The following is a 15,111-nucleotide window of genomic DNA, read 5'->3' as shown; positions in this document are numbered from 1 at the left end:
AAAAGCAATATCCAAGATGAGCAGTTGTAATTTAGCTAAGTTTATGTTGGTAATAGTCACTGCAATAAATGCCATTTACATGGACCTTGGGTTTTCATTGTATTGATGAAAAGGTGAGTCTATATTAGTAATGTAACTGGTACACAGGATGTTAATAATTTTGTACCTGTAGTTATAATTTTGCACTTCTCCATGAGAAAGCTTCTTATACCCAGGCTTTCAGGTGAGATATTCCCCATCTCTAAAGCACAGAAAAGATACTGCTCATCTGACTTCATGAACTATCAAGTGGTAATTTCTAGATTACCAAAGTAAGTTAGTGCCTTTATTTTCAATTGCAATCAAATGTTTTTAACTACCCATAGAAAATTTTAAATTCTATTTTTAATATATATAGATAGTCTGTCTGCAGACAATATTAAAATGGCTTTCTAGAAAAATAACTACATGAGTATAAGAATAATGATACAATTTTGCTTTGAAAGGTGACACTTGGTTTATAAGTGCAAATTATGTTCATATTAATCACTTTGTCAAAGTGTACCTTATCTCAGAAAGCACAGACTTTCACAGTCACTGTATTTGGAAGCAATATTCTTTCCAGTAAGTATTTTGTGTGGCTTACAGGTCTTAAATGCCCAGAGAGCTGGATACAAGGCAGCTATAGTTCACAATGTTGATTCTGATGACCTCATAAGCATGGGATCCAACGACAGTAAGTACAGGTATCACTTCTTCTCTCCTGTTTGAATATCATTTCACCGACTGGAAACAGCAGCACCACCAAAACCCCCTCAAAACCTCAACCACAAAACCACCACCACAAAAACAAAAACCACAACCAAACTAAACAAAAAACCCAGAGAAATCCTCCTGCTTTTAAGATTTAGTAACAGGAGATATTTGCATAGGAACAAATACATTGACTTGTGCCTTCTCTGAATGTTTCTTTTAATTTTCCTTCAAATTTTAGTGCAGGTGTTCTGGGCTAGATTTATATTACTGATGTGGAAAATAGCTGGTGTGTTGTTAATTAAGTAGAAATATAGGAAAAGTGGAAAACTCACATTTGGAAGGAAAAACTTTATAATATGATATTTTAGTATTTAGAATCATGGAACCCTTTATAATATGACATTTTAGTATTTAGAATCATAGAACCCTTTAGGGTGGAAAAAACTTTTAAGATCATGAAGTTCATCCATGATAGTCATTCCAGTTTGTTGTTGCACTGTTAGGTACATCTTCCTGTTCTGTGGACAATGGATTCTAGTATATCATGTGCACTTACTTGCAGTTTTTCAGTTGGAAAAAGAGTATTTAAAGACCGATGCACCATTTACTATTTGGTTCTTGTGTTAGCTGTTCCAGTTTTAACCTTCATGGAGTGAATATGTTCAGAACATCTTGAAATCTAGTCAGAATGTTGGGTTTGTTCTGTGGTATGAACTTTGTGTTTCTAGTGCTGTTACTGCTTTCTTTGTGGCATTTCTTTATTTTGTCCAGTTTTTCAACTTGTTCAATATGGAATAGGAAAATAAGAGGAAAATAAATTTTTTTCCAGTGGAAATGCCAATTGGGTAAAGTAGGAATGAACTTTGACAAACTAAATGGGAGCTGAGTAGCTCAGGCAGTTACGTGAAAGTGGATTTAATGAATTCTTAACCCATGTGAATCTTACTTTCAGATTTCACTGAGTAACCAAAATGTAGAACAAGTCCACAGCAAACACAGACCTCATAGTGTGAGGTACTGTTCAGCCATGTGTGCTTTTGCCTTGGGGAACCTGACTGCTTTGAGATGGACTAAACTCAGGTTACTTTGAGCCTTAAATGCGAAGCATTAGGGGGAGAATCAGTATAAAGTGAAGCTGAGGAGAAGGTTTTCTAGAATATGGGATTTATCTTTCAATAAGTTTTCATTTATTACTACCTTCACTGGTAAACAGAGAAGACAACAGTTCATCCAGTTTCTTGGGACTGAAATAAAGATGTGGGACTTGTTAATTTTCTTCTTTCTTCTTTTTGACCTTATCTAGCCACAGTTGTTTCCAGTATGTTTATTTATGTTTGGGGTGAAAAGGAGGGAAGACAGATTAATTAAAACTTACAGAATCAGATCACAAAATCATGTAAGTTTCCAGAAATTCTGGAAATCAATGGAACTGTGTGATTTGCTTGAATATGAGTAAAGAATGGTGTTCTGGTTAAAATTATGATCCTCTTCTGTCAACATATTTTGAATTTATGCTCCCTTTAACTATTCCATTAGGAATTTTGATTTTTCTACCTGCAATAAATTCCCTAGAAATTGTGTAGGAAAAATAATAGTAGTTACATGAAGTAAAGCTGTAACATGCATGTCCATTGGTCTCTATGTCACTATATGTCTTCCTGTTGTGATAGCCTCATAATGTTCAGGTTGTATATATTGAGTACCCATGGATTGTCCATGTAATAATAGTTTTATTTTCCTGCTTTTTTTTATACAGTTGAGATTTTAAAGAAGATTGACATTCCTTCTGTCTTTATTGGTGAGACGTCAGCTAATTCTCTTAAAGAGGAGTTTACTTACGAAAAAGGGTAGGTTAACTCACATGCAGCTGTGTTACTCCTTGCATTAGATCATTGTCTCTTTTGAATATTTGTGGCCTTAAAATAGGGAGTTATGATGACAGAGGTTATAGGTGTTCCAGGTGAAATCTTGTCCCTGAGAGCAACCTGCCATGCTTTAGTAAATAAGAATGATTTCACTGTATCTTTTGATGGTCATGTTATATTTTTTTCATTTTGCTGTCAAAGCAGCCATGAGGTGGTTTTCCTAGTTTCTCTAGATTTGATTGAGGTCAGTAAATAGTTTTAACTCAAAAAACAGTTTTATCCTTTTATTTAATTGGCTTTATATTGTGTGGGTATGGACTGTATTTTCTATGTTGTTGTGCACAGGTAGGATTCCTGTAGTGTGTCTAATGACAATCTTTTGGGTGTTTTTATTGTATTTGTTCTTCAACTTGTTCATTAAATTCTCATTAATTTAGAAAATGTTATCTCTTCCTCCCCACAGTGGCCATGTTGTGTTAATCCCAGAGTTCAGTCTTCCTTTGGAGTACTACTTAATCCCTTTCCTAATAATAGTAGGGATCTGTCTTATCCTCATTGTCATATTTATGGTAAGTTTCTTCTTCTAATAGTATTTTTTATTTTCAAGTCATCAGGGAACTGTCACACACTGAAGTTAAAGGAAAGTATACAGTAAAGGAAGAGTGTAGCTGTGTGTACTGCACATATCTGTACCATGCTTACCTGTAATCATTTAGTTCCTCAATAAAACAAACAGGTGCAGAATTTTGTCAAAGGGATATCAGGAGCTTTTTGGATGTTCTCCCTAGCATGTAACTGCTTATAGGAATCGTCCTCACTGTCAATCTTACACTCTATGAGTGCTTGCTTTTTGGCCCCATACAGAGTGACCTGTCCTTGTGCTCTTGTACACCGAGGGGATATCCCGATTTACCAAACGTAATAATTAGTCCCCACTGTTCAACAGTGCAGGGCTCACTGCTTTGTACTGCAGATGTAGTTCCAAGTGTGTGAGCACAGAGCCTCACAGCACAGCGCGTAGATCTCAGCACATACATTGCCTGTAGAGGTTCTCAGTTGGGACATCTTCTCTTGAAATGGTAAGATAGCATAGCTACATATTATTTCAGGATACTTAGCATCCCATTTTTTGTGATCTGTGCCCAATTTATTGTTTTACCTTTTAATAAAAAGAAAATAATGTATCAACTGTTCTATAAACAATTACTTAAAATATTTTTCTGCATTAGTATTTTTTGCACTGCAAGTTACATATTTCATTGACAGTCCTGGGCATGTTCGGGACAATTGCAATTGCAGCAGCTCTCTGAAAACAAAGCAGAATGATCACCTAGAGATGAATTTTTTTTTTAGCAAAGCTTTTACTGTCTTTTACAGTGTTCTGCTGGACAAAACCACCCCATTAAAGCTAATTGTGTACACAGGATGATGGGTGAGCTGTCGAAAGGGTCAGGCTCAGGGAGCTGCAGTGAAGGGGGTAACACCTGGCTGGTGGTTGGGTGTCACTGGTGCTCATCAGGGTTCAGCTTTACAGCGAGTTCTCTGCAGTGTTGCTGTCAGCAACCTGGACAGAGGAGTTGAGTACACACTGAGTAAATTTGCCAAGGATACTAAACTAGGAGATGCTGATTCCCTGGCGTATAGAGAGGCCTTCACAGAGACATCTCAATAGACTAGAGCACTGGACAATTAATTAGTGCAGTGAAATTGATCCCAGGGAGGTTCCAGGCTGGATTTGGTCCTCATTCGTTACTAATTCTGTCCCTGCCTCTTTGAGACAATCTTGTTTTTAACTAGGAGATTCATGTGAGACTCTGATTGTTACTAAGGATCTGGATTACACGAGAAAAACTGCAGTTTGTGCATACAGCTTATTGTTCAACTGTGGTGAAAGGGTCTGAACGAACAGTTTAGATTCAAGTATCCTTTGTTTGTTTGCTTGTCATCATATTTAAAGAAGAATGTCATATCACAGGTGCTAGATTTAGAAATTGAACAGAAATAGCATTAGGGACTACTAAGAAAATGGAAATAGAATCTTCGTTATAGTTATTTAGAGAGCTTGGTATTACTAGTTATTTAGTTATTTTACTTATTTAGTTATCTCGGTATGGGATAGTATAACATGTAACAATGACTCAAAGCAAACCTTTTACTCATCCCCAACCTACTATTTTAGATAATATGAAAACAGTTCTGATGAATGTGGGAATAATTCTCTAAAACAGCTGTAATTATCTAAATCTGTAAGGAAAACTATTCAAACTTACTGAATTGTGTTTTGCTGTGTAATACTCTTCCTGCTTTTCACAGGCCTCAGTAGAGGATTACAGCAATGGCCATTATTTTATGGAGTATGGGCATACCTTTTTCTTTCTCTTTCCTCCAAAAAAAAACCCTTGTGTGTTCTCAGTTCCAAGTGCCATGTTTGTGGAGAACATCCTTTAGGCTTGTTTGGCTTCATCCTTACGTTCAGGCAATGGAAGAGGTTATTCTGTGTTAGCTGGGGTTCCCTTTTGACCAACTTACTGCATAGCTTCATAAATCAAAGCTTCTGTTGTTTTTTTTATTGGTTTAACATACTGTTCATGTTATCTTATGTCTGTTTCCAGATAACAAAATTTGTTCAGGACAGACACAGAGCAAGAAGGAATCGACTTAGGAAGGATCAACTTAAGAAACTTCCTGTACATAAGTTTAAGAAAGGCAAGTGGATCATGCATTGTCTAACTAATTGGACCCTATTGTTTTTAACACCAAAGACCCTCTAAATCAAAGGCATATTAAGTTTCAGAGGTAATTTTGAGTACGCTTTAAATAGATAGTAGAGTTTGGAGTGAAAGCATACAAAACATTTGGTTTGACCCTGTTCTTGCTGAAATAGAGGAGTTCTAATACTTCTTTAATAGGAGCAGAGCAGACTGTGGCTGAGCATAAAAACATTGCTTGAAAAAAAATCAGTGCAGAAATTGCATTAAATTTCCTTGTACTCCCATTACCAGTGACCACAGCAGCCCCTCTGTTGCAGTATTTCCTTTATTTGGAACTGCCACTTCCAGTGCTGCATCCAGCTCTGGAATCATCAGCACAGGACAGATGTGGATCTGCTGGAGGGGATCCAGAGAAAGCCATGAATATGCTCTGAAAGCTGGAGACCCCTCTGCTCTGGAGCCAGGCTGGAAGAGCTGGGGGTGTTCACCTGGAGAAGAGAAGGCTCCAGGGAGTCCTTAGACCCCTTCCAGTGCCTGAAAAGATCTGTCTGGTAAGAAAGGTGGAGACAGACCTTTTTACAGGGCTTGTTGCAATAAGACAAGGGGTGATGGTTTTAAACTGAAAGAGGGTGGATTCAGGCTAGATAAAAGGAAGTAATTTTTTTACAATGGGGGTGGTGACACACTGGCACAGGTTGCCCAGAGAGCTTATGGCTGCCTTATCACCGAAACATTCCAAGGGCAGGCTGAATGAGGCTTGGAGCAACATAATCTAGCAAAAGATGTCCCTGCTCACTGCAGGGTAGTGGAATAGATGATGTTCCAACTCAGTCTATTTAATGATTCTATAATTATTAGTCTGGAAACTGGTAAATACTAGTGACATATAAGTTGCCTGATATTGTAGAGTATAGAAACAAAGCTATCTTGAGGGTGTAATTTCTTTACCTTCCTAGAGGAGCGATCCTTTCAGTCAATCACAATACTTTTGTGAGGGCAAGAGCAATTCAAATTTAATACCAAGATACTTGCTGTTGCGAACATCTCTGTGGCAAGTAGGGAATGCGGTAACAAAATATATGCAGTTGGCTTTCTGCAAAGTTCCAGTCAACAGGCCTTATTTTGAGTAACACAGAATGGAACATAGACTGTATAAAAATCTGTTTTCTACACTAAAAGGGTTTTGGGGCAGTTTCTGTATTGTGGTTCTTTATAAAATGGTTTGTTTTGGTCACACAAAAGTCAGTGGGAGTTGAGAACTCATATATGATGTCTTTATAACAAAGTGAACACAGCCGAAAAGAGCCATTTACTGTGCCTGTAATATGATCAGTAGCAAATCTGAATGTTCTGAAGAAAATAGCTCAGATGTGAACTGGTATTACAGAATTTATCCTCATAAACATATATATTATTTCCAAGCTGTCTTAACTTTCACCTAAATGGAATCTAGGCCAGGACTGAAATGATTTTTAGATCTGAAATGCAATGAAATTAAAGAGTGTAGCCTTTCACTCTTGAAAGAAAATGTCATAAATTCAGGGAAAATTTAGGGGAAAAAAGAAAAGAAAATGTCATCAATTTAGGGAAAATAGAATGCTGTGAGAGAGATGTTATCAAGAAATTAAAAATAAATGGAGGAGTTTTTTTCTACATTGAGTGTCAAAAGTTACAATCGTAATGAGTGGTGAGGTATCTGATAAAGAATCCAGAATTTGGGTGTTGTTATAACCACAAGATTTTAAAAAATGGAAGTGGTTTTGTTAGGTGTCAGTGTGAAAGAGGAGCTCAACTTCATACAGTTGTCTTTGAACTACTTAGTGTACACAGGGGTAAAAAGCCCAAACCTATGACAAATAGTAAGCTGCAAGAGGGCATGTCATTTTACGTAAATGCATATTTTCAGGTATCATGTGTGTTGGCTTTCTGTGTATGTATATGCATATACATGTGATTGAGCAATAGTGGGTGACAGGTGTGTCTCAATGACTTTTAAAGAGCTTTGTCTCAGTAAGTGGAGTTCTGCAGTTTATTATGTATGCCTAAATTGATTATTTTTTTCCCTGAAAATGGGATTATAAGTGGTCTAATTACTGTTCATTACTGACCCATCTGCGTGACTGCACAATTCGTTATGGTTTAATAGAGAAAACATAACAGAAACTCTGCCAAAGTCTCAGATGTAGTTTTGCATTTTGCATTGCTCAAACCACGCATACGTGTGTGGGTAGGTAATTCTGTATTTCTGAAAATATTCTTTTTTATTTATATGTGCCAAGTAGTTAGAAGGTAATTTTGCTTACTAAATACTCTCCATACACAGTTTATTTAGCCAAGATACTTTATTTTGCAGCTATGTCCATACTTCATTTTTTCATGATTCTTTTGGTGGTTCTGAGTTAGCTTCTAAATTAGAGTAATGGGAGTTTGGGAAAAAGATATCTGAAAAGTGTGTGTTTTAGAAATTAAATTAGATCTTGAGAGGCATGTGGTCATGGAGCTGAAACAGCTTGGGAACTAGTCCAGGAGAAAGAAATTCTGGGTGCCAGTGAGGGCCCGTGTCCCTGATCTCGGCTGCTGTGTGAATCTGCCTCCCTTCCCCAAGCCACAGGGAGAGAAGGCACCTGGAAACAGCACCAGTTAATTGCAAGTGTGATGACCTGTGGGAGGTGAGGAGTAGGTGGACTGCAGCAGATGGACACTGTCGCCGCTGCTGGAGCAACAGGGACAAGGGTTTGTCGGACATTGCTTTATGCTGAGGGCCCGGACTGCGGTGTTGGTGGGAGTGGGAGAAATACCTGTGGTGGCAGGAGTAGGAGGAGTATCTGTGGTGGCAGGAAACTTTACCTGTACCTACCTGTCATAGACACGAGTGTGAAGTTCCACTGCTATGTCATTTTCTTTTGAGGGTGCTGCTGTTCTTGGCCAGGGGATGCCCTGGGGAGATGAGCCTGCTTGAGAATAGCTGTCACTTTCCGGCACTGTTCTTTGGATCCCCCCAGAGTACTGCAGGATGTATCTGGGGTGTCCAACCTTAGGCAAGGTGGGCCACATCCCCTTTTTTCCCCTGAGGCACTGTCCTTGGTGCCTTCCCTTGCTGCACAGTGTGTAACCAGGGCACAGGCACCCAGCACCACGTGTTGGGCAGATAACTGCCCATGTGATGAGATGGACTAACATGAAGTGGAGCACTTGAACCTGTGAATGTCCAGTCCTTCAACCAGACCTGTCCATAAAGTGATGGGAAAGCTGCTGCCACATGTGCTTACGGCCATGTGATGGGTACAGACGGGCTGGGCCAGGCTGGTTGTTCTCGGGGTTTGCGCATCTAAAGAACACTTCATGGTCAGGGGAGCATGCAGCAGGAGCAAGTGGCTGCCTCAGGGGAGACGTCACTGTCCAGCACTGCACTAGGACAGTCAGGATCAGCTGTGTGAATACAATGCTCATGGTGTAATGGGAGAAGTACCATCAGGAGAAAGTAGCAGCACCGGATGGGTCTGAATTCAAGAGGTATATGAAAGAAGAGTTCACCAACTTTTGCAGACGTTAAGGAAACTTTCCTGTCTGACCATTCAGATGCAACTCTGGGAGCCCATTTCCATCTCCTTCCAGATGCTGTTCTCTTAGGAATTTGTGTCACACATCTAAAGCCTTGATGTAAAACTAGATTTAGGGAAAGGGGGAGGTTTGTCCCATTACCAGAATTGCTGGCTGAGTGTCCTGAAAGGCTGATTCAGGGTATTGCTGTTGCAGTGGTCAAGTTTTATTTTCACCTCCAACCTGATGATTCCTGATCAGATGATGGTCTTCCCCCCACTCCCCCCACACCTTCAGCTTCTCTCTGACCTTGGGATTCTTTCTCTGTGGTGTTTATAGAGAAGGCTGAATCCTCTTTCAGCCCTCAGATGGCTAGGTTTAAATTATCAGGCTCTTAAAAATTATTTTCCTTGCATAGTAGTTTCTCTGCTATGTGATCATAATCTTTCTTTGTTTCTTTTTAAATTAATCTTTGAGGGATGTGGAGGGCCATGTTGAGGACTGAACAGTACTTAGACCTCTGGGAAGACTGCTCTAAATGTGTCCTACTGCAGCAGTTTTCTTTTTCCCGTTTGTATTATCACATTAGGAATACTAGTGATCAATCACTGCACCCTGTTTCTTCTCAAATGTTTATAACTGATGAAATCCCAGCTAAAAATTCCCAAGGATGTAACTTGCATCTTATAGTACTAAATTTAATTCATGTGCCATTATTCCAGATTTACAGATTTCTCTCTGCTATCCCAGCTGCCCTCTGGATAATGGCTAGTTAATCGTGTCTTGTATATCTGTCACTGATATGCCTTGGGTGTGTATCAATATTGCTCCAAAGCAGTTTTGTAACAGGACAGTACCAGTAAGTTTTCTCCAGCCTAATGAGCTTCCAACACCACCAGGAACAGCTTCCACTTACCAGCTCTCTCTGCTAATCCTCACTGCCTTTACTTGACCAGGATAAGTCATGTCACGTACAGAACTTTCCTGGCTATTGTGGCAATGTCCAAGGAGAGAAGATGTGCCATATTTTTTTAATTCTGGAAATGGCCTACCTTCCTTGTGACCCTGCTAGGTTTGATCCTGTTTTCTCACTACTTATGTATCTTATAAAGGGCACTCATGAAGTGCCCTAACCTGTGTTATGGGCTGCTCTGGAAAGGGCACTCTTGTCCCTTTCCACAGAGCTCAAATGTACTTCCCAGAAGAAAATCCTGGGTGCAGAGAGGTAAGGAAGGCACCAAAAGGTTCAGGACTTTGTCTTTGCTTGGAGAGAGACAATCTACATGTGTTGAGGAAGAGGGTTTAAGAACCAAACCATGGAATTTTATTTGTTCTCTCACTGCGTTGTTCTGCTTGCTGTTGTTTGGTCTCAAAACTTTGATAGGAAGCAGTGAATGAATTCCTTATTTTTCTCTGCTTGTGTGCAGCTTTTGCTTTACCCATTGAACTGTCTTTTTCTCAAAAGTTTTCTCACTTTTCTCCTTCTGCCCCTTTTTTCTGTCCCTTGGGGGAAGCGAGTAGCTGGGCTGAAGCCACTGCAGGACTGGAGCAGGTCTGGAGGCCATTGTCTTCAGGAAAAGGGAAAGAGCCATGGGAACTGATGGAAGGAGCATGTTGTAAAACCCTTGACAAAAAAAAATGAAATGGGAATGCATTAACCTCTAGAAATTGTCTCTCCTTTGGTCATATAACATACCACACCAACCTACACTGTGTCAGTACTGTAGGTGCTGTGTATCCCGTTTGTGAAGTTTGAGTTACAAAACACTGAACTTCCTCCTGCAGCCAGAGTGTCATTCTTGATGATTATTCTTATTTTTTATCCAGTTTTCTTTGTTGCTATTCTTCTGCCTTAAGTTGTCAATAATGTATTAAAACCTGTATAGTAAAGTGAATGCTATATTGTAAATCCTTTTATCTTACTTTCAATAAGCATGAAAAAGTGTTGTAGAGATAGCACTTCACACAGTTTAAAATATTTTTATTAAGCTTAAGTGAATGAGCTCTGGTTCCAGAGATGTGAAAAGTTCAGCAGTAGCTCTGCAGCTGGCAGGAGCTGCCCTGCGTGGGCAGGGGGAAGTGGTGGTTCCTTCAGCCTGAGGAACAAGCCGGGAGAGCCCATGTGCGTGTCAGAAGGGTCTGCTGCCAGTCCTTTAAAGTCAAACTAATTCTCAGTTATGTGCTGTAGGAGATGAATATGATGTGTGTGCCATCTGTCTGGATGAATATGAGGATGGAGACAAGCTCAGGATCCTTCCATGCTCTCATGGTAAGCAGCTGTATTTTAGGTTTGAATTTAGATTAAAACAGCTTTCCAAAACATTGTCCAAAACCCACAGAGAATGTTTAGTGAGTGATTTATAAAATTTCTTTTTGCTAATATTCAAGAATGAATGCACAAAAGTGGGAAAAGTGAAAGCTTGCTATATCTCTTTTTAAAAGCTAAAATGCTAGTATTCCCACTTTGCATTTTTCCTTGGATGTACTCATGAAAGAAAATCTGAGCTCGATGCTGTCCCCTAAATACCCATATTCATTGTAATACTTCCTCCATTTAAAATATAGGCTTTCACTTTCCCCAAAACAAATAAACCACAAAATTGAGTTCTTTGTGACCTGGAGGTGCAGCTGAAGGGATGGGTCTGTCCTGGAGTCTGCAGCCATGCACACCACTGCCTGACTGCACTTGGAAGTCAGTTAGTGAAATACTTTCCTGTGTAAGTCTTTCTCAAGTCCAGCCCACTGCAGAGATGTTACAGCCTTCTATACACAGCCAGCACAGCAGGTGACAGGTGGAGCTTTTTAGAACCTCAGTCATAAAACCAATTTCAAACTAGGCTGACAAACAAGGAATTCTCAGAAGAGAAAGAACAGGTCCATGGTGCCTCTCTCAGTGGGGGACTGCAGAGGTAACTTAACTTGAACACCACCAACCACCACCGTCAGTTCGTGTGGAGAACATGTTCCCAGTGTGCTTGACCAGGTACTAAACATAACATTGCTAGGCTGTGTAAATATGAGCTCTTTGCCAAGTAGAAGTATCTCTTAGAAAGAAGAGATGAGTTTTTAATACCATAAGTGAGACAAATACTTTTTTTTTTAAGCACGGCCAGTCTAGTTGCAGGGCCAATTGCAGACCTAATTTAAGATCCACAAAATCATGCGGTAATGTCATTTAATAATGAGGTGCTTTGATACGTGTTGGTGTGGAGGTGAGAGGCAATGTGAGGATGATGATGGTGGGCATGCCTGCTGCAAAGGGATGGGATGGCTCAAAAAGCTTTAAAATTTGTTGTCAGATGTGGCCTGTTCTACTACTGCTCTCATTCACTCAGTAGAGAGCACAGGTACTCATTGCATATACCTATGTGACTGAGATCCTAATCATCAGGTGTTTTGGTACAGGTTATGTGCCAACAAACTTCGGACTAAAATTCTCGTGTGACTTCAGTTCTAAAATTCTCCCGTGTCACTGAAGAGAAACACGGGTTAGCAGGTTTCCCTGTCCTTTTCACTGTGATAATGATGTCCTTGTATTTTGTTTTCTAACAGCATATCACTGCAAGTGTGTGGACCCCTGGTTGACAAAAACAAAAAAAACCTGTCCTGTGTGTAAGCAGAAAGTGGTCCCTTCCCAGGGGGACTCTGACTCGGAGACAGACAGCAGCCAAGAGGAGAATGAAGTGTCTGAGAACACTCCTCTGCTCAGACCTTTGGCCTCGGTCAGCACACAGTCCTTCGGGGCTCTGTCGGAGTCCCACTCCCATCAGAACATGACTGAGTCCTCGGAGTATGAGGAGGATGACAATGACAATGTTGATAGCAGTGATGCGGAAAATGGGATGAATGAAGAAAGTGTAGTGGTTCAGCTGCAGCCCAGTGAGGACAGGGAGTACAGAGTGGCAAACACTGTCTGAGACTACTAATGACCTATAGGTGTATGAACAAAAGGGTTCTTAAGGCTATTTACAAACCTTTGCATAGGGAATCTCTTTAATCTGTAATCCATTTGGTTTCTTTGATAGGAGCAGCAGTTCATGTAGTAGTACTCTGGTTAAATCATTACAGGTAGATTTATTTTTGATTCAGGTATTCAGTCACACATTCTGTCTTCTCAAAACCAACAGTTAAACTGGACTTCACAATGCTAACGAATAACGTTAATAGTTTATATCAATAGAAATATCACAGAGACTCTAAATGTCTCTTGTTGAAATGGGATTTCTCTGGAAGTACTTTTATTTCTACTTCGTAGCTACAACTGGGTTGTCCTGACAGCAATATTTATTACATGTAGATATGTGTTACCCCTTAGGCCCAACAAAAACTGTATTTGCATGTTTGTATAGTTTTCCTAAAAATTGTCACCACTGCTGAAAGGAAAATGTAGAACAGATCAATATTCTGTGTGCTGGTATGTCAAAACAAAACAAAGCAGAAGAAATTCCACTTTTATCTCAAAGCAGTGATTCCAAATAATCTTTTGGAGTTTGCCATAGTAGCTGAGTTTAAGCAGTTACGTTGAGCAATTCCCAGGATGAGGAAGCCTAGAATCTATGTTTAGTTTTGAGCAATTCCCAAGGTCAGGTCCACCATAAGCACATTAATTGTCCCTCCTTGCTACTACTTCATTGTCTGGTTTCCAGTGAGGAGGTGGCAGTTGGGAAACAACTGAGACAGAGGTTTTGTTCCGTATAGAAAAAGAAGTTTAGGTAAGTATTATATTGATCCTTGGCTCATATACCTCTTACTAAGAGCATTTTATGCTGCATTAGTCTGCTAAATTGTATATAAAAAATTGTTTTCAAGTACCTAATTTGAAAGCAAGTGCTTACACCTGTCTCACAGAACTCAGTACTTACCAGTGTATCACAAAAAAGGTAGATTCTATGTAATACCTCTGTAACTATGTAGAAAGTAAAACCATGCATATACTCAAATGGAGATTTTTTTTATATGGGCTTGACTAAGGAAAGCTTGAAAGAATGTTAATAAACATGTTTTCCACTTTAAATATCAAAAGCAGTTTATTGAACTTTTGCATCACTTGAGACCCTTGAGTACTCGGCCTACATTACTGAGGTTGAAGTGCTTTTGAAGATGAAGAACATGGAACTGTTGGGATCTCTGAGCAGATGTTTCCTGTGTCATACTGTGAATCACAGTACAAGGAGTTGCACTGACCAGTGCTGTGTGAAGAGGGTCTGAGTTATGCAGAAAACCTTCATTTTTGTTCACTTCTAGCTTGAGGAGGAGTTTGGACTGGCCAGAGTCTGTACATGTAGTTTTGCCTGGGGGAGCATGAAGGAGGACCAGGGTACTCTGAACAATTCCTACCCAGCTGGCAGTGCCTGCAGAGCCACAGCCCCAGTGCTGGAACCCTGGACGGGCAATGGCAGGTGAGGGGGTCCCAGATGCGACTTCTGACTTAACACTCCGTGCAGCCACACACGGTGCGATGCAGATCTGTTTTCTGGGCCTGGCTGAGAGGAGGGAAAGTTTATTTTGCACAATGAGTAAAAGGATCATAATGAAAGGATGATTCATCTCCAAACCACTGCTGCCAGCAGCCGTGGGGTAATGACAATCAGTGTAGTGGTGTATTTTCATCAGGCAAAATTCCCCTTCATCATGCATATGTCTAGGTAAGTCCAAATGGGAAAATGGTTTCTGAAAATTAATTACTAAGCTGAAAGATGTTTCTTAAACTAGGTCCCCGCAGTTGCTGCGTGTATGTTTATTCATTGTTGTAATCCAGGCACTCCAAAATCTGGAGTTCCAGAACCATGAACTGACCTAAACTTTGTAATATGCTCTTACGTAATTCTAATGCCTGCAATCATTTATGCTAGGAAAATTCACCAACAAATGCAATTGAAAAACTCATTTGAACAACATCTAATTGTTAACCAAGCAGAAGTTGTCCAGGTGACATACACCCACTCAAGAGAGGGGAATTGGTCAGAAAGGAACAATGTCACACTAAGGAATGTGATGACAAGTACCTGGTGCGTGCTGCCAGCAGCTGCTCTGCCTCTGAGGTGATGCTACAGTCAATTCCATCCACTCTGGCCTTACCACAGAAGCAGCTTTGGGAACATGCTACCGTCAGCCTCCTAACCAGGGAGAAGAGAAACAAAGTTCTGCAGTCAAAAGGTGAGTGCAACTTTGTGTTAGGACACTGAGCACAGCTTCTTCACATGTGTTTTATGGGGGAAGCAGATTAGCATCCTCTGTACCAGTTACTGCTGAACAGGCAT

At 40.1% G+C, this 15,111-nt stretch overlaps 1 protein-coding gene across 2 annotated transcripts in view; it reads left to right on the top strand.

Annotated features, from left to right (window-relative positions):
• RNF13 (ring finger protein 13) overlaps window positions 1–13,859 on the top strand; it is a 30,334-nt gene extending 16,475 nt beyond the window's left edge. For both annotated transcript variants that reach the window (XM_082287888.1, XM_082287889.1), the window contains exons 5-10: window positions 628–715; window positions 2,492–2,582; window positions 3,064–3,169; window positions 5,213–5,306; window positions 11,040–11,120; window positions 12,404–13,859. In XM_082287888.1, coding sequence (XP_082144014.1) covers window positions 628–715; window positions 2,492–2,582; window positions 3,064–3,169; window positions 5,213–5,306; window positions 11,040–11,120; window positions 12,404–12,768 — 825 coding nt within the window. In that variant the 3' untranslated portion in view covers window positions 12,769–13,859. The remainder of the gene's footprint in view (window positions 1–627; window positions 716–2,491; window positions 2,583–3,063; window positions 3,170–5,212; window positions 5,307–11,039; window positions 11,121–12,403) is intronic.
• The last annotated feature ends 1,252 nt before the right edge of the window (window positions 13,860–15,111 follow it).

Source organism: Coloeus monedula (genome assembly GCF_965178545.1).
Source record: "Coloeus monedula genome assembly, chromosome: 10".
Taxonomy (NCBI): Eukaryota; Metazoa; Chordata; class Aves; order Passeriformes; family Corvidae; genus Coloeus; species Coloeus monedula.
Note: the sequence above shows the minus strand (reverse complement) of the source record. Positions and strands in the feature narration are given on the sequence as shown.